This window comes from Dreissena polymorpha, unplaced genomic scaffold, assembly GCF_020536995.1.
Source record: "Dreissena polymorpha isolate Duluth1 unplaced genomic scaffold, UMN_Dpol_1.0 chrUn017, whole genome shotgun sequence".
NCBI classification, from domain to species: domain Eukaryota; kingdom Metazoa; phylum Mollusca; class Bivalvia; order Myida; family Dreissenidae; genus Dreissena; species Dreissena polymorpha.
In genome coordinates this window covers 398,340-422,915 of record NW_026273331.1, presented here as the reverse complement: position 1 = coordinate 422,915, position 24,576 = coordinate 398,340, and the positions used below count along the sequence as shown (strand labels likewise).

Below are 24,576 nucleotides of genomic sequence, written 5' to 3'. Positions count from 1 at the left end.
GATCAAACCTCAGACACCATGTCCATTACACCACAGCGACCTTGTAAAGGCGACCACTTACTTTATAAGTGGACTGAATGTGTTAAGTTATCTAGTTGTCCTAGTCACGTCATTTCATTTTGTTTCTACGTCAAGAATTCTGGTTGCTATGGCAACAAATATACATATTTTTTAAATTCTGACAATGGTGGAGTTTCACCGGTAGGGGACAATATTGCTTGGCAATCTCTTGTTCTTTTATAAGGGAGTTTGAATACCAATACCTGTTGATTGCAGCTATGTACTGAACACAACAGTGGAGGCACCACACGTGGAGGCAGTGCACACGCTGAAAATGAGGCCTGGGTCAGGGGTCAAGGGGTCACAGGCCATGGCAGTGACTGCAAGCAATGATGGCAAGTTCAAACTGTGGCGGGTGACTGATGACACTGATATCTACAGTAAGTGTGTTTTAGTGGGAAACATTTGTTTGAATAATTACAAATACACATTGTAGCTTACTAACAAGTGCATGAACATGATAGCTAGATATGAATATAATTGCTATCATACTTACAAAAATGTAGTGACTGCTGAGGCAGATAAATTTATAGATCTTGATAATGCACATAAAATGTTTTGTTAGAGTCTGTATTGTTCTGCAATATTAACTTTTTCATTTAGTTATATAGACCTCCAGAATTTTGGAAATTCATCCTATCCGTAGTTACAAACAGGGTTAGCAAATTTTGTTTACCACTGGTAGTTTCAATCATATGAGTCGTGTTCTGAGAAAACTGGGCTTAATGCATGTGCGTAAAGTGTCGTCCCAGATAAGCCTGTGAAATCCGCACAGGCTAATCAGGGACGACACATTCTGCCTAAACTTGATTTTTGGTGAGGAGGGACTTCCTTGAAACTAAAAATACCATTAAAGCGGAAAGTGTCGTCCCTGATTAGCCTGTGCAGACTGCACAGGCTAATCTGGGATGACACTTTATGCACATGCATTAAGCCCAGTTTTCTCAGAACGTGAATCATATAATTAAAGTTGTTCCCATATGTGAATTTTAGATTTGAAATGGGTCATCTGTCAGCTTGGTTTGTACACCAAGATTTGGGATGACACTTTTTGCTTTTATGGTATTTTTCCTTTGAAGGAAGTCTCTTCATAACAAAAATCTAGTTTAGACGGAAAAATTCCCAAAGCAAGACTCATTGAATTCCATGTTTGCAGGATCCAACACAAAGTGGACATGTGAGTCTGTGGGTTTCTATAGAGACCTGGCAGCAGGAAGTGTGGAGTTCTCGGACGATGGTTCCCTGCTTGCTGTGGTGTTTGGGCCCTGCATCACACTGTGGGAACCAGACAATAATCTCCTCAGGCACACTCTGGTCTCCAACACTTCCTCACACTGTGTCAAGTAAGACTTAGGGAATTGCTTAGGTTGATTAGATAGAGAATGATTGTTTATTTCTCCCTCCCCACACTGCATTTTGCCATAGGTATTATATAATGTTAGTGAATGGGTCTTGAAAGGTAACATCAACTAAACATTAAATGATGTAAATCAGGTATTGTATTACACAGATAATATAATTGTTGTAAGTTCTAACTTCAATCACAATTGAATTTTTGTATGCTACAGTCTTTTATATATTCAGGAGTTTTCTCAATTTATCTTTTATGCGAGTACAGCAGAATTGTCAATAAAATATTTCTTGGTTATTGGAAAACTTGTATAATGCTTTCAGAAGCAAAGTGAAAATTGCAACCATCATAAAACCAGAACAGCCTGGGAGTAACTTACTGTCTCTTTAAGTTTAATTTTGTTTGCTGCTCATCAGTACATTTTGGATGGAAATAAAGTCTAAAAATATAAATCTATAATGAAAGCTCTTAAATTTAATTTTATTTTCTAAGCGACTGTAAATGAGTCAAATACGTATCTGAGTGTTAATGGTTATTGGAGTACTTGTATATACTGGGTTTCCATTTCAGACATGTGATGTTGGAGTACTTGTATAAAATGTGTTCCATTTCAGACACGTGATGTTTGGTCGTCATGGTTGCAGCCAGTACCTGCTGAGTACCACACAAAACACTCTCACAGTGTGGAGTCTTATCACATGTGGAAGTGAGTGAAATCTCCATGGTTACAAGCATGTTTATTAAAAAAATTCAATGAACATAAGCTTGTCTCTGTGAAAACGATGCTAAATGCATGTGCGTAAAGTGTTTCCCAGATTAGCCTATGCAGTCTGCACAGGCTAATCACGGACGACACTTAACGCATTTGTGGATTTTTTTGTTCTAAAAAAGTCTTATCTAAATGAAAATTCAGTCTAGGTATAGAGTGTCAGCCCTGATAAGCATGTGTGCACTGCACAGGCTAATCTGGGACAGCACTGTATGCACATGCATTAAAGATAAGCATGCGAGCACTGCACAGGCTAATCTGGGACAGCACTGTATGCACATGCATTAAAGATAAGCATGTGGGCACTGCACAGGCTAATTTGGGACAGCACTGTACGCACATGGACAGCACTGTATGCACATGGACTGCACTGTATGCACATGGACTGCACTGTACACACATGCATTAAATCTCTTTTAAAAACTGAGGCTCATATGTATTCAGAAAATTCACAAGATATATTTTAACAAATAAAATTATTTAGATATTAGCTACAAATAAATGTGGTTCTAGGAGTATTTTATACTTAATTCTCATATGTTTTATCTTTTTCATAATGAAGTGTTTTTAGCTCACCTGTCAGGAAGTGACATGATGAGCTTATGTGACCGTGTGATGTCCGGCGTCCGTTGTGTGTGCGTGCGTGTGTGCGTGCGTCCGTCCGTCAACAATTTGTTAGTGTAGACAGTAGAGGTCACAGTTTTCATCCAATCTTTATGAAATTTGGTCAGAATGTTTATCTTGATTAAATCTGGGTTGGGATTGTATTTGGGTTATCTGGGGTCAAAAACTAGGTCACTAGGTCACATAATAGGTCAAATAATAGAAAAACCTAGAATGTTTATCTTGATGAAATCTGGGTTGGGATTGTATTTTGGGTCATCTGGGGTCAAAAACTAGGTCACTAGGTCAAAAACTAGGTCAAATAATAGAAAAACCTTGTGTAGACAATAGAGGTCGCAATTTTCATCCAATCTTTATGAAATTGGTCAGAATGTTTATCTTGATGAAATCTGACTTGGGAATGTATTTGGGTCATCTGGGGTCAAAAACGAGGTCACTAGGTCAAAAAATAGGTCAAATATTAGAAAAACCTTGTGTAGACAATAGAGGTGGTAGTTTTCATCCAATCTTTATGAAATTTGGTCAGAATGTTTATCTTGATCAAATCTGGGTTGGGATTGTATTTGGGTCATCTGAGGTCAAAAACTAGGTCACTAGGTCAAATAGTAGAAAAACCGTCAACAATTTGTTTGTGTAGACAGTAGAGGTCACAGTTTTCATCCAATCTTTATGAAATTTTGTCAGAACGTTTATCTTGATGAAATCTGGGTTGGAATTGTATTTGGGTCATCTGGGGTCAAAAACTAAGTCACTAGGTCAAAAACTAGGTCACTAGATGAAATAATAGAAAAACCTTGTATAGACAATAGAGGTCGCAGTTTTCATCCAATCTTTATGAAATTTAGTCAGAATGTTTATCTTGATGAAATCTGGGTTGGGATTGTATTTGAGTCATCTTGGGTCAAAAACGAGGTCACTAGGTCAAATAATAGAAAAACCTTGTGAAGACAATAGAGGTCACAGTTTTCATCCAATCTTTATGAAATTTGGTCAGAATGTTTGTCTTGATGAAATCTGGGTTGGGATTGTATTTGGGTCACCTGGCGTCAAAAACTAGGTCAATAGGTCAAATATTAGAAAAACCTTGTGTAGACAATAGAGGTCACAGTTTTCATCCAATCTTTATGAAATTTGGTCAGAATGTTTATCTTGATGAAAACTGGGTTGGGATTGTATTTGGTTAGTCAGGTGAGCGATTCAGGGCCATCATGGCCCTCTTGTTTTGTTTAGTGACTGAATGCTCTTATCTTTATGTAGGTATGTTTTCTAAATGTTCGACAATTAAAATGAATAAAACTGATACTTAAGTGTTTAATTGTTTGTTAAAAAACTCGTATATTTGCTACATGTGGATTTTAGCATCGTTTTTCACTAAGAAATCACATGGTGAATGTTAGTCATTCAAGGACAAGCAGTGTTTTGATTGGAGACGTGCTCCGGGAAAAGATTGCTTAACGTGTGTGCATAAAGGGTCATCCTGAAAAAGCCTGTGAGGATGACATTTCCCATTTTATGGAATTTTTAGCTCTGCAGTTTTCGGAGAAAACCCGAGGTATTGTCATAGCCAGCTTGTCGTCTGCCATCCGCCGTGATAAAACCTTTGAAACTTCATATGTAGATGCACCTTGATGAGTTCTACACGCCACACCCATTTTTGGGTCACTAGGTCAAAGGTCAAGGTCACTGTGACCTCTAAAAAAAAAAATTACAAGTTTTCTTTTATTCAAAACTGCATCCGCAGCCGAGCGTTGGCACCTGTTATATAAAGGAAGTCTCTTCTAAATGAAAATTCTCTAAGCAAAAGTGCGGACTCCACAGGCTTATAGGGACGTCACTTTATGCTCATGCAGTAAGCTTCATTTTCCCATCAGGCAGCTCCTAACAGTGTGTTGATGGTTTGCTTGCAGTCCTATGGACAGTGGATATCAGCGTGCAGTGTGTGGCCCAGGATCCCTTGTCTGATGTCGTGGCTCTCTTCACCGCAAACAAGGACTGTAAGTTGACACACAGACAAATAACTATGCTGTCTTGTTGTCATGGAGACATAACATTGCGTAACTGTTTTTAATAGAAACAAACATTTGTGTATTAATTGTTTAAGGGGCTGTCAACCGCAAACGACGAAAAAAGAAAAGTTCTAATATACCGTATTTTTTTACAATAATTTGTTTATATTGATTAAAATATCACGCCTGGTATATAACATTACTTGAAAAAAGTTTATATTTTCATGACTGCAGATAGCCATAGTGTGGCATCATTTTGTCATCTTGTTGTTGAGAACTGATGTCAGTCTTTATATTGAGATTGATGTTGTCATATAAAACATCAACCTTTATAAGTGATATACAAACAATTGTAAGGTGTAGACCTTGTTTGAACTTTTGTTTTGGTCCTTTAAGTCATTATGATAATTTCAGTGTTTGTCTTCCGCCCCTCTGACCCGACACCACTGTTTAGCCATGTTGCTGTAAGTAAGAGTGCAGTGGCCAGTGCAGCATTCATACCTCACACCAAGAAGAGTCATTACAGGGGGACAACTCTGTCATGGCAGGCGCAGTCAGAGTTATACTTCATGAATAACGATCAGGAGCTAATCACAGTGGCTTTGAATGACACAACGAAGACTGCTAGGAATAAGCAGGATGTGGTACGTAATGGTACAGTCTCTTTATCTGTGTGGGGTTATCTTGATAATTATAAATGGATGATTTATTGGAAGAAATAACAGCAAATTTAGAAAAAAAAAATAACTGTAAAGTGTTGTTGGCAATAAACTGGTTACTAAAGTTACATTATATTTTATCTTAAACCTATCAGTATTTTCCTTGGTGTTTAATTTTGAGACTTAAAATATACATGATTGAAACATTTTTGGCAGTTGCTTATTGCTATATCACTGCATACAATATTGATACCAAGTTTAAAGGGGTTTACTGGAGTCCCCATGGCTGTAAGTATCATATGTTAGTATGTCAGTTTTTAACAACAAAAAAACACATTAAATTATTGTGCATGTGGGATTTGTATCGTCCTACCTTACAAATCATTGCACTTTTGATGTTTTGTTTTGGCGTTGTCTGTCTGTCCGTCTGTCCGTCCGTCCGGAGCCATATCTTGGAAGTGCTTTTTATCGGATTTCTTTGAAACTTGGTATGAGTATATATATGGATAAAATGATGATGCACGCCAAATGGCATTGTACACCATCTGTTAATAACGGAGTTACGGCCCTTTGTATCTTGAAAAAATGCTTTTTTTAGTGTCAAATATAACACTTTTGTGTCCAGAAGCATTTTGGTTGGGGATATCAATTCAACGAATTTGCTTGTTCTACTTAGAATTTCAGTAACATTATTGCCCTTGTAGACAAAACTGACTACCTACTGTATAGGGGTAAGTTTGGTCATTTGTACAACTTGCTACATATAACTACATGTCACGTCTGGAATGCTCCTCATTGCTATGACAACGTCTAGTTTGAACTGTAATTGCCTGATAGTAATGAAATATTGTGATGTGATTGTTTTTGTTGTTCTGTTCAAGGTTCAATTCGAGTCCAACCTTCCGAGGTCAGCACTAAGTTTGTTAATGAGTCACCATAGAAACAAGTCTGGTTCAAAGGTCAACACTGAGAAGGTTACAAGACAACCAACTGGCAAGTTTCTACGAGAGGTGAGATATGGGGCTATGTGCATTGTTTTAACTAATTGTGTAAAAAAATACCTTAGGGCCTAGAATGAATATTACATGAAAATGGGTCTTTGTTATTCACCTTAGTCAAAAAATAATAGTAAGTTTTTTCCCCCATCCCGACCAACCCGCTTAAATTTCCTAGATCCACATTTTTATTTGGGATTCTGAGGTGGTAAAAAGTGTTCAAATGTATGAATATTGGTTCTGTAATCATCACCATAAGGGTTAAGAAAAAGGTTGATTAATGATCTCAATCCACACTGAACAAAGATATGGTAGTTAGCACTAGTTTGCCATTGGGAGATATTGTTAGAGGGTTATTTGTGGTACTGTTTAATATTTTATGCACCCACTGTGTAAATGCTGGTTGCTATCCAGATTCTGACATACTCAAACAGTGTAACAGTTCACTGCCTGTTTGTGCGGTCTGCAAATGTTCATTTGAAAGAAGAGTATTTGTTGACTTTTTTCTGAAGTTTGTTTTTTGTCCGACTCCAAATTAAAAATTATTAACAATACAAAGAATGTAAGTAATTTGTATTTAACCCGATTCTTGTTTTACAAGAAACAGCTATCAGTTGTAAATTAAAACATATATTTTTTCCCATTTCTTGATTAAAATGGTGTCAGTTAACATATAAAACATGTATATAGAAATGTTTTTAATGTCTTCGTGCATCCATGTAATGCTCTTCATTTTTAAATTGAAGTCAATAAAATATATTTTCAATTTCCTGTTCCAGAAACTGCTCAGTTAACATGTGCTTAGAGATGTTTTTTCCTTCTACTATGTTAAGGTCTTCAGTTGTAAATTGAAAATTAAATAATATTATCCCATGTCTTGATTCAGAAACCGCCCTCAGTAACCATGTGTATAGATAGGTGTTACAATACTTCTACCATATAAAGCTCTTCACATAAATTCATGTAGTATTTTCCCATTTCTTGATTCAGTCACCCCCCTCGCTTACCATGTGTATAGAGATGTTTTACAATATTTTACTTCTTCCATGTACAGCTGTTCAGTTCGGCCTGCCATGTACAGCCGTCAGTGAAGAGTCTGTGTAGACCCTTCATACAGTCTCTACTCATCCCCTCAGCCCAGTTCAGGTCAGTTGACAATTATGTAGCATAGACCCTTCATCCAGTCTCTACTCATCCGCTCAGCCCAGTTCAGGTCAGTTGACAATTATGTAGCATAGACCCTTCATACAGTCTCTACTCATCCCCTCAGCCCAGTTCAGGTCAGTTGACAATTACCGGTATGTAGCATAGACCCTTCATACAGTCTCTACTCATCCCCTAAGCCCAGTTCAGGTCAGTTGACAATTATGTAGCATAGACCCTTCATACAGTCTCTACTCATCCCCTCAGCGCATTTCAGGTCAGTTGACAATTACCGGTATGTAGCATAGACCTTTCATACAGTCTCTACTCATCCCCTCAGCCCAGTTCAGGTCAGTTGACAATTATGTAGCATAGACCCTTCATACAGTCTCTACTCATCCCCTCAACGCAGTTCAGGTCAGTTGACAATTATGTAGCATAGACCCTTCATACGGTCTCTACTCATCCCCTCAATGCAGTTCAGGTCAGTTGACAATTATGTAGCATAGACCCTTCATACGGTCTCTACTCATCCCCTCAACGCAGTTCAGGTCAGTTGACAATTATGTAGCATAGACCCTTCATACGGTCTCTACTCATCCCCTCAACGCAGTTCAGGTCAGTTGACAATTATGTAGCATAGACCTTTCATACAGTCTCTACTCATCCCCTCAACGCAGTTCAGGTCAGTTGACAATTATGTAGCATAGACCCTTCATACGGTCTCTACTCATCCCCTCAGCTCAGTTCAGGTCAGTTGACAATTATGTAGCATAGACCCTTCATACGGTCTCTACTCATCCCCTCAACGCAGTTCAGGTCAGTTGACAATTATGTAGCATAGACCCTTCATACAGTCTCTACTCATCCCCTCAACGCAGTTCAGGTCAGTTGACAATTATGTAGCATAGACCCTTCATACGGTCTCTACTCATCCCCTCAGCTCAGTTCAGGTCAGTTGACAATTATGTAGCATAGACCCTTCATACGGTCTCTACTAATCCCCTCAACGCAGTTCAGGTCAGTTGACAATTATGTAGCATAGACCCTTCATACAGTCTCTACTCATCCCCTCAGCTCAGTTCAGGTCAGTTGACAATTATGTAGCATAGACCCTTCATACAGTCTCTACTTATCCCCTCAACGCAGTTCAGGTCAGTTGACAATTATGTAGCATAGACCCTTCATACGGTCTCTACTTATCCCCTCAACGCAGTTCAGGTCAGTTGACAATTATGTAGCATAGACCCTTCATACGGTCTCTACTCATCCCCTCAACGCAGTTCAGGTCAGTTGATAATTATGTAGCATAGACCCTTCATACGGTCTCTACTCATCCCCTCAACGCAGTTCAGGTCAGTTGACAATTATGTAGCATAGACCTTTCATACAGTCTCTACTCATCCCCTCAGCTCAGTTCAGGTCAGTTGACAATTATGTAGCATAGACCCTTCATACAGTCTCTACTCATCCCCTCAGCCCAGTTCAGGTCAGTTGACAATTATGTAGCATAGACCCTTCATACAGTCTCTACTCAACCCCTCAGCCCAGTTCAGGTCAGTTGACAATTATGTAGCATAGACCCTTCAAACAGTCTCTTCTCATCCCCTCAGCCCTGTCAGGTCAATTGACAATTATATAGCATTCTGGGAAAAGTGGGCTTAATACATGTGCGTTAAGTGTTTTAGCTTGTGCAATCCTCAGATTAGCCTGTCAGGCTAAGTAATTATTTATTACTGTTGCTGGTAAGCATGGCCATTGTTGATAATACCTCATAACCCCATTCAGCAGTTGTAAACCACTAGTTATGTAGTATATTGGAGAGATGCTTCTCTCTTATAAGGTCTTCATTGTACTTATTTTGAAGGATTATAGTAGCATTGGGCAGGCGCAGTTCTTCGAACGCTGAGCCACAAATATGAGGATGACAGCTGCAATTTCTGGCTTAGCCACATAATTTGTTTGGGAGTTTGGTCTTGAAATTATTTTTTGGCCATTCTAGTCCCTTTGCTGTACCTCTAGTTGTCAGTATAGTATATGCACTCAGTACATGTTAATCTGTCTTCCCCAGAAAAAGTGTGAGTAGGTTAACAGACTGCCTTGATAGGACGGATTATAACTAAATTAGAGTTGAAAATACGAATTAACAAACACAGTTTTTGAATGAGGATAGTTGATGATGCATATTGAAATAAAAACAATTGTTTCCTAAGTGTAAACAAATATTAAAAGAACAATAAAGAAATTGTTTATGTTTTACTTTATGTGCATACACAAAGTTGCTTCAAGTTATTCATACTTTCTACTGTTTTTGTTTTTAGCAAAGAACAACGAGACAGTGACAGTGATGATGATGAGGAGACTGCAGTATACCATTCCCAGACTGTGTCACAGGACTCTGGACTGGATTCAGACATGGATGTAGAAATATCTGTGAACCAGTCTGCCAGTGGCAAGGATAGTGACGCATCAGATACAGACAGTGGGATGAGAAGAAATATTGTCAAACAACATGTTCTTAAACAGTCAGGTTCAACAAAGCTCCCTTTGGTTTCCATGGTTTCAGATAAAACTGTATCGTCAATGGACACAACTGATGCTGATTTAGATGAAATACTGTCAGAAAACGTAGACTGGATCAATTAATTCAGTATGTTTGTGTAAACTAATGTTTCATGATCTAAATAAATACTGTGTACATTTACTATTTTAGTTTTTATTGCCTTGCATTTTGACATTTGATGTACAAAATATATACCGGTACATATAAACTGTTTAGATTATATTTAGTGCTATATAGCTCTTTACACATGTATTATGTAACATTTACAGATTACATAATGATGTTATTAACAATGAACAGAATTTGTTAATGTCTACCTGATCTATTGTACAATATGCAAATTATATAAAAATTTATACAAAATGTATTCTACTACAATGTCTAGTAGAACACAGTCTGTTCGCAAAATTGTATTTAAAAGATAGATATTTAAACTAAAAATCAAATTGTATGCAGATTACAGCTACCGTTATCCAGGAATTGCACTTCTTTAATATGACGTGTAGGGATAAAATATCTTTATAGCGTTTTTGTCCTGTATTAATTTGCGCTCATAAAGCAGTTCATTAGAAGCATTCCTTAGATATTTTAACTTTATTTTGAAAAACATGTGCTTTCATAAGTTGTGAATACATTTGAAATCGTCTTCAAAATCAAGTCATGTAAATCGAGTCTTGAAATGCGGTGGTATACACAGAAAGGACATTCATATACATATATTTTAGGCGTGAACACGATTACACATGTATACGTATGTTTGCCGAATTTAGTTTGATAATTAGGTCATATTCTTAATTTACTATAAAACGTTATTTTTTGTATGCACATATATTGGTTCATGATTAAAGGCAAAACAATAATCCACTACGAAGAATTTATCTTTAAAAGTTTAGCCTCTTTCCTAACTGTGGTATTTATTTAAAAGGGCTGTGAATTGCAAAGAGGTTTGGTTGGTATGTACCTATCTTTACCGTAAAACGACCTCCATTTACCTCTCGAAATAAACAACCTGCCTTTTTATTTCTGGATTTCATTAAAGAATTTGTTTTCCGGAAATACTCAACATAACTTTTAAAATTTAAAGGAACTAATTCACATAGTTGATTTTTTTAACTACTTTTTTTGCTTGGGTCCAGTTATATTCGACAGAAATTTCATAAGCCGGTAACTATTTTATTGCAGCCATACTAAACAGCCACTGAATGACGAATACTGATTCCCCCAGACATCACCATTTGTTTGCGTATTTTGAACAGAGACTTCATCTCCAGCATTCAGTTTTATGACAACCGTCTGACTACCTTGGTTGTGTCTTCCATTGGGATGACCATACATCTGTGCGAAGATGTTTCCGTTGTGTACTATGGCAGAATTTTGCTCTTCATAAACGTTAGTCATAATCGATGATGAGAACACGTAAACGCCAGATTGTGGAGCTATGAAGACACCGAGATTAGGATGGTAGCCGCCTCCTTCATTCGTGAGAACATTGCCGAACAGTATGTTCTGATTTATGCCCATGTGCTCTTGGTGATCCAGTTTTATTGCAGAAAATGCTACAGTCCCTTCTGCAACAAATTGTCTGTGTTCCGATCGAAGTACTGCAACGAAAGTTCAATAGTTTTAAATATTAGTTTTGAATATTCTGAAGGATTTTAATAAGTTGAAAGTCACCAAAATGCTTTCTATTAAATACTGAATGTTCTACCATTAATAATAGTTAGAGGCTAAGAAATCCGAACACAATAAAAATATGTACTTGTGTTAAGCAGAGATTGATGTAAACATGAATTAAATCCAACATTAAAATACAAATAACGAAACGTTACCAGCATTTGACCGATTCGTAATTTCCGCGGCAGCGTGTCTATCATCATTTCCGCTCCGGTTGGGTGTTACTGCATATTCGTTCTCAATAAAAGAGATTTTTCTGCTAGGAAATATTTTGCCCTTATCAAGCAAGGAAAAGAATCCGTCAGACAGAGTGTTGTCGAAACCTTTCGTTGTGGCTTTGTCGGACAGTACCTTATCGGTTTCAAGCGCGACTTTTTGTGCATACAGTTTCATTACATTAGCAAGTGCATCATTTCTTCTGTTTTTTCTTTCAAGCGCAGCGACCCTTCTTTCGGAAAATGTCTTGTACTTTTCTTAGTCGGCGATTCTTTTCTGGGACAACATATTTTCCGTTTCCAGCGCAGCGATTCGTTGCTCGGAAAATGCTTGTTTTTCTTCGAGCGCATAAAGCCTGGCAAGCACCGATTGAAAGTTCCCATCTGTTATGGCTTCAACATTTATAAACACAAATAAAAACCATGTCCCCACTGATAATATGGTCGTCATCTTAATTATGAACGTGCTGTTCGAGAATACGAGCGTTTTCACCTTAAATACATTTCAGGCAGATATCTCTGTGTAGTGATACAGTTGGAACACAAGAGAAGTGCTTGTCTTCGCATTGGTAACATGTACTTGCTCTTGAAGAACTATTTTCTTTCCATTAAGGGGCATTTTTATTTTTTGATAAAGCCCAAGGGGATCAATTTGTTAACTAAAGTAAAGCATAGAAGATATTGAATGTTTCATAGAGCAACTCTCGTACGTTTCTAACAAATACAGTACCGACGATTAGAAGACATCTAACACTGCATAAGGGTAAAGTGCATACGTCGGAAAGCATACCAATTTATCAAACAGTTAGCATAAACCCTTCATACAGTCTCTACTCATCCCCTCAGCTCAGTTCAGGGCCCGTATTCACCAAACAATTCTTAGACTTAAGTTAAAGAATAAAGAAAATTCTTTAAATTAGAATTTTCAAGAGTTTCTTTAATTTTGAGTCTGCAGTAAACATCTCTTTCTATAATATTCTTCATATAGAACATTTTGTTAATGAAATAATCACCAGTGGAGCCCTGTATATATTCAAACACTAAACAGAGTTTTCTTGGTTCTAAGTCTATTCTTTATTCTTAAGTCTAATAATCGGTTGGTGAATACTGGCCCTGGTCAGTTGACAATTATGTAGCATAGACCCTTCATACGGTCTCTACTCATCCCCTCAACGCAGTTCAGGTCAGTTGACAATTATGTAGCATAGACCCTTCATACAGACTCTACTCATCCCCTCAGCCCAGTTCAGGTCAGTTGACAATTACTAGTATGTAGCATAGACCCTTCATACGGTCTCTACTCATCCCCTCAACGCAGTTCAGGACAGTTGACAATTATGTAGCATAGACCTTTCATACAGTCTCTACTCATCCCCTCAGCTCAGTTCAGGTCAGTTGACAATTATGTAGCATAGACCCTTCATACAGTCTCTACTCATCCCCTCAACGCAGTTCAGGACAGTTGACAATTATGTAGCATAGACCCTTCATACAGTCTCTACTCATCCCCTCAGCTCAGTTCAGGTCAGTTGACAATTATGTAGCATAGACCCTTCATACAGTCTCTACTCATCCCCTCAGTCCAGTTCAGGTCAGTTGACAATTATGTAGCATAGACCCTTCATACAGTCTCTACTCGTCCCCTCAGCTCAGTTCAGGTCAGTTGACAATTATGTAGCATAGACCCTTCATACGGTCTCTACTCATCCCCTCAGCCCAGTTCAGGTCAGTTGACAATTATGTAGCATAGACCCTTCATACAGTCTCTACTCATCCCCTAAACGCAGTTCAGGTCAGTTGACAATTATGTAGCATAGACCCTTCATACAGTCTACTCATCCCCTCAGCCCAGTTCATGTCAATTGACAATTATATAGCATTCTGGGAAAAGTGGACTTAATACATGTGCGTTAAGTGTTTTAGCTTGTGCAATCCTCAGATTAGCCTGTCGGGCTAAGTAATTATTTATTACTGTTGCTGGTAAGCATGGCCATTGTTGATAATACCTCATAACCCCATTCAGCAGTTGTAAACCACTAGTTATGCAGTATATTGGAGAGATGCTTCTCTCTAATAAGGTCTTCATTGTACTTATTTTGAAGGATTATAGTAGCATTGGGCGGGCTCAGTTCTTTGAACGCTGAGCCACAAATATGAGGATGACAACTGCAAGTTCTGGCTTAGCCACATAATTTGTTTGGGGGTTTCGTCTTGAAATTATTTTTTCGGCCATTCTAGTCCCTTTGCTGTACCTCTAGTTGTCAGTATAGTATATGCACTCAGTACTTGTTAATATGTCTTCCCCAGAAAAAGTGTGAGTAGGTTAACAGACTGCCTTGATAGGACGGATTATAACTAAATTAGAGTTGAAAATACGAATTAACAAACACAATTTTTGAATGAGGATAGTTGATGATGCATATTGAAATAAAAATAATTGTTTCCTACGTGTAAACAAATATTAAAAGAACAATAAAGAAATTGTTTATGTTTTACTTTATGTGCATACAAAAAGTTGCTTTAAGTTATTCATACTTTTTACTGTTTTTGTTTTTAGCAAAGAACAACGAGACAGTGACAGTGATGAAGATGAGGAGGAGGAGACTGCATTATACCATTCCCAGACTGTGTCACAGGACTCTGGACTGGATTCAGACATGGATGTAGAAATATCTGTGAACCAGTCTGACAGTGGCAAGGATAGTGACGCATCAGATACAGACAGTGGGATGAGAAGAAATAATGTCAAACAACATGTTTTTAAACAGTCGGGTTCAACAAAGCTCCCTTTGGTTTCCATGGTTTCAGATAAAACTGTATCGTCAGTGGACACAACTGATACTGATTTAGATGAAAACGTAGACTGGATCAATTGATTCAGTATGTTTGTGTAAACTGATATTTCATGATCTATATAAGAACACATCTTATGAATAAATACTGTCACAGTACACAGTGTGTACATGAGAAACAGTTACTATTTTAGTTTTTATTGCCTTGCATTTTGACATTTGATGTACAAAATATATACTGGTACATATAAATTGTTTAGAATATATTTAGGGCTATATAGCTCTATACACATGTAACATTTACAGATCACATAATGATGTTATTAACAATGAACAGAATTTCTTAATGCCTACCTGATCTATTGTACAATATGCAAATTATATAAAATTTATACAAAATGTATTCTTCTACAATGTCTAGTAGAACACAGTCTGTTTTTAAATTGTATTTAAAAGATATTTACCGGTAAACAAAAGATCAAATTGTATGCAGATTACAGCTACCGTTATCCAGAAATTGCACTTCTTTAATTTGACGTGTAGGGATAAAATATCTTTATAGCGTATGTGTCCAGTATTAATTTGCGCTCATAAACAAGTTCATAATAAGCATTCCAAAGATATTTTAACTTCATTAACATCATCTTTTTGATACCTCATGAAAAGTTGCCGATGCGGTTATCCCGCCACAGTAGACTACCACTTCTCCTCATTGAAAACTGCGTCCTGTTGTCATCCGATTGTTCAACTCCCGGGGTGTTTGCGCGATAAAAATGAACGCCCGCCCTCTCTGATTGTGTCTGTGGGGCAGGGACTATTTGGTCACGTGACATCAACGACTGGTTGCGATTGAAAGCGGAGTTTTCCTTTGCGGTCTGACCCTGTCTGCGTGCGGGCGTAGACTGTACCCGCTTTAACATCGGATTCCCATGAAGTGTTCTGCCGGTCCCATGAGTAATATGTCTGTCGGTACCAGTAGCAGACGAGTCATCCATGTAGCGAAAAGAACCCAGTCTTCCTTTGAACCAAGCGTCTGCTGGCGATGTAACCGCGGAAGTTGGTCTACCATCATATCGGTCACGATTTTGACACTGAGACGCCGAATCGGGTTCGTGTCTGTTTGCGGTCATTGAGTTCCCACAATGCACATCGACCTCACCAAAATCGGTATCATTTTCATATCCCCATGTTTTCCTGGCGTCTCCAACGCGCGCTCTAGGGATGCTTGAAATGCTGTTATCGAGCCGCAGAGACTGGTTTCTCTTCAATGTCAAGCCATCTTCGTCCAAGTAGACTGGGTTCACTCTTTCCGAAGTTGGTGTGATTAAGTTTCCCGAAATAATGAACGGTGCGTCAGTAGACAATGTCGTCTCAGAAATGCCCTGGTATTGCGCGTTGAAACTGGGATTTCTTTGAATACGTCTGGAAGTACCTCGTTGCATGTTGGCGTCTAGTAGTTTTTGTCGTTGCTTTAACTTGCGTCTTCTGTAATGTATTGCAATACATCTGTTAAGGTTAAAAGATGTTTGTTATGTTTTGAAGAACCAGATCCGTACAATTAGTTGCAGACAAGTAAGTTCAGCAGATATATGGCAACGCTTTTAATTATGATAAACATAATTTTCTCAGCTTACCAACATTTTAATGAAAGCGTTCTTTAGTGGCATAATTGTGGTGTGTTGCATATTTTGCAGGTATTCACGTATTTTCAACATATTTATTTGCAGACAAATACTGCTTTGTAGTACATTACTATGCTTACTATCCTTAACTTTGATACGTTATTGTAAAGTGATTTACTGTTAAAAATTAGTTGAGCCGCTTTGTAGAAACGGAGTTTAATGCCTATGCGTTAAGTGTCGTCCCAGATTAGTCTTTACAACACTTTACCGCTTTTATCAAATTTAACGTTTATAGGAAGAGTCTTCCAAACGAAATCCAGTTTAGGCGAAGTGTTGTCCCCGATTAGCCTGTGCGGGCAACAGAGGCTAATATATGAAGACACTATTCACATGCATTAAACCCCGTTATCCATAGCAAGGCTCATTTTTATGCTCCCCCTAAATTTATAGTCGCCGCTTCGTCTGTCAGTGTGTGCCTCTGTCTGTCTGTCCGTCCGTGCACAATTTTTGTCTGGGCTATTTCTCAGCAACTAATAACCGGAATTCAATGAAACTTTATGGGAAGCTTCACTACCAAGAGGAGATGTGCATTCGGTTCTGATCGGATGATTTCTCACAGAGTTATGGCCCTTTGAAATTTTGAAATTTTCCATTAACTGTACATATAGTGCAATTCTTGTCCGGGCTATTTCTCAGCAACTAATGACCGAAATTCAATGAAACTATGGGAAGCTTCACTACCAAGAGGAGATGCGCATATTATCAGCGGATTCTGGTCGGATGATTTTTCACAGAGTTATGGCCCTTTGAAATTTTCTATAAAAAAATTCTTGTCCCCCCAACTACTGTGCCCTCAAGACGTTTCCTTTTATCTGAATATATAGTTCAATATTGTGACCAAAAAAAAACTTTGGGAAGCATCACCCGTCTCCGACGGTTTCTTGTCTTTATTTGTAACATACTGGTCATCAAACCTCTATTTAACGTGCAATATGTCATTACAAAATTAAAACAAAAGAAAGTCCCTAAGAATATTGATAAGTTAGCGAATCAGTTAAACCTAAAAACAATTTATATTGGTAATTATTGTAATCCTGCGATTTTAATTTACAAGACGTTCCTCGCTCATCTACAAGTACTTACTTGTACACTATTGCGGCGACCACGCACGCTATAGCAACAGCTAGACCGGATATAGCTGCCGCCATGGCGACAACTATTTGTTTCTCGAAGTCCATGTCGCCCATGACGCTAGACACGTTAGCAGCGAAACTGTCTTGATGAGCTTTACACCAATTAAGAATCTTTGCAATCAACGTTATTCCGTTTAGTGGTATTGTTCCCTGTATTTTTGAAGGCCACTGTACACGACCGTTAGGGATGACGTCCTCTTTCGATGGAGCAGATACACCAACCCTAAATAGTCATACAATTTCGAAACACTACCGCTAAATTGCTTTATGCATTATTAATTTTGTGTAATTCACAATTTATAATCTATCTGATTTTGTAAAGAAATAACATACCAGACGAAGATTCGTAGTCTGTATGATCATAATTTTAACATACACAAGAAACAACTCCGGCGGTAATATATACAACGTATTAACAATAGAATATGGCGTCACCTGTTAATAATATGTAACGAATGCGCACGTGTTTGGTAATTGTTTAAATCAAGTACTTTATATGTATAACATCCCACATCTGGTAATAACCTTAAACTTAACAATCATCCGACATAATGATATGTGAATACTAATTATTGTTCATCACCTTGTTAATACACGCACTACATTACCCATTTAAAGGGACATTTCAAACGTTCAACGTATCATATGCATTTCTTTCGTCGTGGATAATTTAAGTGGAATGTGTCATGAAAGTGGTAACTAAATATAAATTGTACATAACAGTTCTACAATCCTTTTCTTGGGCGTTTCTCGAAAAGAAATGAGCCTCGCTGGGTGAAAAACATGGTTAATGCATGTCCATAAAGTATGGTCCAAGATTTGCCTTTGAAGTCCGCACATGCTGAGCAGAGACGCCACTTTCCGCTTGTATGGACATTTTAGTTTTAAGAAAGTCTCTTCTAAACGAACAACCAGTCAAGTCGGAGTTTCGCTCCTGATTAGCTTGTGCGGACTGCAAAGGCCTATTTGGGGCGACACTACGCTCATGCATTTATACCAGTTTTCCTATATAGAAGCCTCATAGATGCGGACATGTGCATGATCCGTCTTGTATGGATCAAATAACGAAGCCTCATAGATTAGGACATGTGCAAGATCCCACTTGTATGGGCCGAAGCTTCGTAAGGCCCTGGGCCGGGTATTACGTCAATCTGTGAGATGGTTGTGATTTCGTCATATCCGACGAGACCTAAAGACTGAAAAGAAAGTATTAGAATAAGAGTACATGCATATATGTCTTCGTAACGAAACCGAGGTAAGTGTAATAAAATCTGCCGAAAAGGGATTGGAAGAAAATATATGTGTCCTGATGTTGTTGTCGGTAGACTATACCCCTTTAACTGTTAAAAAGAAAGTCGCAGTTAGTGTCTATTGTCTTCTTATTACGTAAAATATTGCGAAGAACAATAAAACTTGTAAGATAACGTTCATATTCATTACAATAGCCGATGACTCGATTTATTATCACCGTGAATTTATGTACCGATAATTGATAACCGATGCGTTTTATTTTCATCGTATCGTGTTTGAAATAACTTGAATAATACTCGTAAATAAAACAATAAGAGTACATCACATAAACTATTATAACAACAATGAACATGTTCATACGCGGGAACCCCGTGTACGCTGTAATAGTTATTACTTCATTATGTAATCCGTGAAATCATTTGCCTTGCGTTTCTATTTATATTTTGTTGTACTTTGCGGAAAACACATACTTTCCAATTATAGTTGAAAATCGCTATCGAAAACGGCCTTAAATGCACGTGCGGAAAGTATCGTCCCATATTAGCCTATGCAGTCCGTAAAAACTAATCAGGGACGACGCACATGCATTAAGCCCTGTTTTCCATTATATACGAAACATACTTTTGCCTTAAATAATGAACAGATGGTCAGCGATAACCTAGTTATAGAACACGTTCAAATTCACTGTACAACGAAGTGACTGCATGAGCGCTGCAGTATTAATTAAATGTTGAATATACGGTAGTGGAAAATTACATGGCATCTGAGAACAGCTTTTTTTCTCCATATGAGTCACTTTGATAAATTAATAATTAAATTGCCTCAGAAATTTACGTTTCAAAGACGACACTCGAGCACAATTATCATAAGTACAACGAAAATTTGCGAATCTAAAACATTTTTTTTAAATTTTGTCAATTTACTTAAACGTGAAAATGCCCCTTTAATTAAATGTTTAGAACATGGAAGTGGAAAATTATATGGAATCTGAAAACAGCACTTTTTGTCCATATGAGTCACTTCGATCAATTTCTAATGGACTTGCCTCAGCAACAAGATACCTAAGTTTCAAAGACGACAGTCGACAAAGCAATTTTTTTAACGTAGTTTATTTATTTAAGACCTTCCTTAGTATGCATTATGCAGTTCTGTGTCTGATTAACTCTGGATAACTAAAAACCTTCGCATGAACATGTGCTTTCTCTTTAGGAGCTGTATCATAAGTTGTGAATAAATGTTTAATCGTCAACAAATATATATACTAATCATGTCATGTAAATCGAATCATGTAATACGGTGGCATATACAGAATGAACATGCATATACATAGATCGCGGTGGTGTAGTAGATGAGGTGTCGGGAGTTCGTGGTTTCGCTCCCTACTCGGGGAGCGTTCTCATTATCGCCTCCATAGACACCAAGTACTGGTTCTTCCCTGGAAACGGACTCGACAGTGTCCATATCTGCCTATAATGGACCTTCCTGTAATAGTCAGCAATTGACTGTAGGAAGTACGAAGTAGAAGAAATAGAAGTACATATATTTTTAGGTGTGAAAACGATTGCACATAAATATGTATGTTTGCCGAATGTATATTTATTTATATAATAAGTTTATATTTTTAATTAAATATAAAACGTTATTTTTTGTATGCACATTTATCAGTTAATGATTAAAGGCTAAAATACTACACTACGAAGAATATTTCTCTTAAAATTTAGAATCTTACATAACTGTGGTACTTATTTAAAGGGCTGTAAGTTGCAAAGAGGTTTGGTTAGTATGTACCTTTATTAATTAACTTTATAATATAAGACGAGAATGTGTTCGATGTGTTCGCCCAATACAAGTTGAGCCTCGCATATAAAGCTGGAAACTCGCCTTTTACGAGAAAAAGTCGGCCAATATGGAAAAACACGGCCAATACGGGAAAATGTCGGCAAATACGAGATTCAGCCTATCAGAAAGCAGGAAAATCTCGGCCTTATATAATAATCTAAAATTTCGACAATTGTGGACGCCATTTAGAAGTTGTATTCTTAGTTTTGGTGCTAAAGTTTAAACCTTAAAAAATATACTGAGTGTAACCACAACAGTATTAAAGGTTCGATATTTAAGCGTACATAAATGACAACTTAAAATATTTTCAAGCTAAAATGAGCATTGAGCGCCGAAAGCGAAATTTATTCGAAATCATGGAGGATTTACACATTACAAATGCAATTCCTAATGGCAATAAGTAAGTTTTCAATCCTTATTGTCTTTCTGAGTTGTATTAAAAACAACGGTAGTGGATCCAGTGTGGCTGGAATGTTATTCAGGTAAATTTTGCATAATTTCGCGACCTGTCAAATTGTGACTAGTGTTCCTGCATCATGTAATGTTCAGAAAGCATCTGTCGTCATATACTAAGTTTAAATGCTATTGTTTCTATGCTTTATCAGTAATATCGCCTTCATATTACAAAACTAATGAAATAATAATTATTGTTCTGAAATTAAATGCATGGAACATTTGTTTACTCTTGCAACCATATTTTAATTTTCGTTTGTAAGTAACAAGATACCTCTTAAAAGGTAGGCTAGATTGAACTTTACCGGTACGCAGTTAATTACCACTTTAAACAAAGCGGGGGTTTGGGGGGCGGTAGCCACCGATACTAAAGAAATATATAGGATAAAAAGGAATTAGGTGTTGCGTTTGGTGTTGCGTGCTTAGCAACGATAAAATTATATGCTTTTCCATTCTTTTTTACGTACCGGTAAAGTTCAATCGACCCAAAAGGTATTTTGGTGTACATAACATTTTTAAAGCATTTTGCCTGGGATATAAACAGGGAACAAGTTGTATCGAACAGAAAGTTTGCTATTTTTCAAAACTTCATACTTAATTTAATAGCAAAAACCTGTAATTCGAAAGTGAAATTCAAGCTTTTCTTGCTGAATCATACTAGTATTATAAAGTTAATTAATAAAATTGTCATTAATTAGTTGAATTTATATTGGCTTTGTTATTGGCCTCAGGCCAATACGACTGTATTCACCTCAATAACAAAGCCAATATGAAATCAACTAATTAATATCATTTTATTAATCTTTACTGGAAAAAAGACCTCCATTAACCCATTGAAATAGGCGAACTGCATTGTTATTACTTAATTTCAATAAAGATTTTCTTCACTAGTTTTATTTGTCCGGGTCCAGTGAAATTCTAAAGATGTTTCATAAGCCGGTAACTATTTTATTGCAGCCAAGCTAAACAGCCACTGAATGACGAAAACTGGGACCCCCAGACATCACCATTTGATTGCCTATTCTGAACAGCGACTTCATCTTCAGCATTCAGCTTTATGACAACCGTCTGACTGCCTTGGTCGTGTCTTCCATTGTCTGTATAGCCATAAATCTGAGCGACGATGTTTCCGTTGAGTACTATGGCAGCAATTATATTAGTGTTAGTCATAAGTGATGATGAGAACACGTAAACGCCGGATTGTGGAGCTATGAAGACACCGAGATTAGGATGGTAGCCGCCTCCTTCATTTGTGAGAACCTTGCCAAATATTATGGTCTGATTAATGCCCATATGCTCTTGACGATCCAGTTTTATCGCAGAAAATGCTACAGTCCCTGCTGCAACAAATCGTCTGTGTTCCGATTGAAGTACTGCAACGAAAGTTCAATAGTTTTAAATATTAGTTTTGACTATTCTGAAGGATTTTAATAAGTTGAAAGTCACCAAAATGCTCTCTATTAAATACTGAATGTTCTACCATTAATAATAGTTAGAGGCTAAGATATCCGAACAAAATAAAAATATGTACTTGTGTTTAGCAAAGATTGATGTAAACATGAATTAAATTAAAAACTAACTATACGTTACCAGCATTTGACCGAATCGTAGTTTCCGCGGCAGTGTGTCTATCATAATTTCCACTCCGGTTGGGTGTTACTGCATATTCGTTCTCAATAGAAGAGATTTTTCTGCTAGAATATATTTTGCCCTTAGCAAACAAGGAAAATAATCCGTCAGACAGAGTGTTGTCGAATCCTTTCGTTGTGGCTTTGTCGGTTTCTAGCGCGACTTGTTGTGCATACAGTTTCATTACAATAGCAAGTGCATCATTTCTTCTGTTTTTTCTTTCAAGCGCAGCGACCCTTCTTTCGGAAAATGGCTTGTACTTTTCTAAGTCGGCGATTCTTTTCTGGGACAACATATTTTCCGTTTCCAGCGCAGCGATTCGTTGCTCGGAAAATGCTTGTTTTTCTTCGAGCGCATAAAGCCTGGCAAGCACCGATTGAAAATCCCCATCTGTTATGGCTTCAACATTTATAAACACAAATAAAAACCAACATGCCCCCACTGACAATATGGTCGTCATCTTAGTTATGAAAGTGCTCTTCGAGAATACGAGTGTTTTCACCTTAAATACATTTCAGGCAGATATCTTATCTCTGTGTAGTGATGCAGTTGGAACACAAGAGAAGTGCTTGTCTTCGCATTGGTAACATGTACTTGATCTTGAAGACCTATTTTCTTTCAATAAAGGGGCATTTTTATTTTTTGATAAAGCCCAAGGGGATCAATTTGTTTACTATAGTAAATAATAGAAGATATTGAATGTTTCATAGAGCAATTCTCGTACGTTTCTAACAAATACAGTACTGACGATTAGAAGACATCTAACACTGCATAAGGGTAAAGTGCATACGTCGGAAAGCATACCAATTTATCAAACGGTTACTATAAATTGATGTCAAATTACGATATGTATTTAAACAATTCTTAATAAATGAAGCAATATAATGAACAAGGTTTGTTAGTGTACGGTCATGCATTATATGAGTGTATGTGTCGACTTTTTAAATTGTATTGTTTCAATGCTGCAATAACGGCTCGTTAAACGAATCCATCACGAGACAGATGCGTACTTTATTATTACACTTCCAAGGGCAATAACTCTGAAGTGCCTTGCACGATTCGTCAGGTTATAAAACTTGGCCTCTGTTTTGTCAATAAACATCCCCATACAGTTGGGCTAAGAATACTGTGGGTTTATAAAGCGGAAACGGCGAATTTTTCTTCCTTTGTTTTTTAAATCAGAAATAATGGGCAATTACTCTGAAGTGCCAGGTGTCCAACTAGCTGGTTATCGAACTTGGCTTCTCCTTTTTGTAACAAAAAAACACTTAAGGAAAGTTGGATCAAGATTCGATGAAAACTTTACGACCTAAAAAGCACAAACAAGTATGTTCGGGCCAACAGCTGATCCGCCCGCCCGGGATGTTCCCACGATACATCCCGTCAAGAGAGGGATGTATACAATCGCAAACAAAAATCAAAGTACTGACAGTACTGGTGTGACGATGCTTTTGAAGAGGATGGATATAAAACATCAATTTAAGTCTATCTATATCACCACAATTGTGTATGTTGATACGAACATTTGGGTACGATACAAAATTTGGGTACGAAAATTTTGGGTACGTAAAAAAATTTGGTACGAAAAAAATTTGCGTACGAAACATTTTTGGCAATACCTTCATTATGATTCTCGAAAGTAGGTATGAGCACATAGCCGGACCATGTGAGCTCAATCGTATGAGCACTTGACTATCCGAGTTCGCCCACGAACATATGGATACGTTAACTAATAGCG

At 37.4% G+C, this 24,576-nt stretch overlaps 3 protein-coding genes across 4 annotated transcripts in view; 1 reads left to right on the top strand and 2 right to left on the bottom strand.

Annotated features, from left to right (window-relative positions):
* LOC127863579 (WD repeat-containing protein 75-like) overlaps positions 1-14,955 on the top strand; it is a 57,916-nt gene extending 42,961 nt beyond the window's left edge. The window contains exons 11-18 of one of the 2 annotated variants that reach the window (XM_052403142.1): positions 277-440; positions 1,217-1,403; positions 2,026-2,117; positions 4,712-4,798; positions 5,225-5,454; positions 6,351-6,479; positions 7,519-7,610; positions 14,617-14,955. In XM_052403142.1, coding sequence (XP_052259102.1) covers positions 277-440; positions 1,217-1,403; positions 2,026-2,117; positions 4,712-4,798; positions 5,225-5,454; positions 6,351-6,479; positions 7,519-7,610; positions 14,617-14,935 — 1,300 coding nt within the window. In that variant the 3' untranslated portion in view covers positions 14,936-14,955. Of the gene's footprint in view, positions 1-276; positions 441-1,216; positions 1,404-2,025; positions 2,118-4,711; positions 4,799-5,224; positions 5,455-6,350; positions 6,480-7,518; positions 7,611-9,928; positions 10,312-14,616 lie in introns of those variants that run through there. The other variant, XM_052403141.1, reaches the window with a different exon arrangement.
* A 78-nt stretch (positions 14,956-15,033) lies between these two features.
* On the bottom strand, positions 15,034-18,201 carry LOC127863584 (uncharacterized). Its single transcript, XM_052403150.1, has 2 exons — positions 17,617-18,201; positions 15,034-16,336 (listed from the first exon to the last, which is right to left on the bottom strand). Exons 1-2 carry the CDS (start codon positions 17,718-17,720, stop codon positions 15,508-15,510), a joined length of 933 nt encoding a protein of 310 aa, XP_052259110.1. The 5' UTR covers positions 17,721-18,201; the 3' UTR covers positions 15,034-15,507.
* Positions 18,202-21,339: 3,138 nt separating this feature from the next.
* LOC127863585 (uncharacterized) lies at positions 21,340-23,384 on the bottom strand. Its single transcript, XM_052403151.1, has 2 exons — positions 22,800-23,384; positions 21,340-22,582 (listed from the first exon to the last, which is right to left on the bottom strand). Exons 1-2 carry the CDS (start codon positions 23,296-23,298, stop codon positions 22,158-22,160), a joined length of 924 nt encoding a protein of 307 aa, XP_052259111.1. The 5' UTR covers positions 23,299-23,384; the 3' UTR covers positions 21,340-22,157.
* Positions 23,385-24,576: the final 1,192 nt, after the last annotated feature.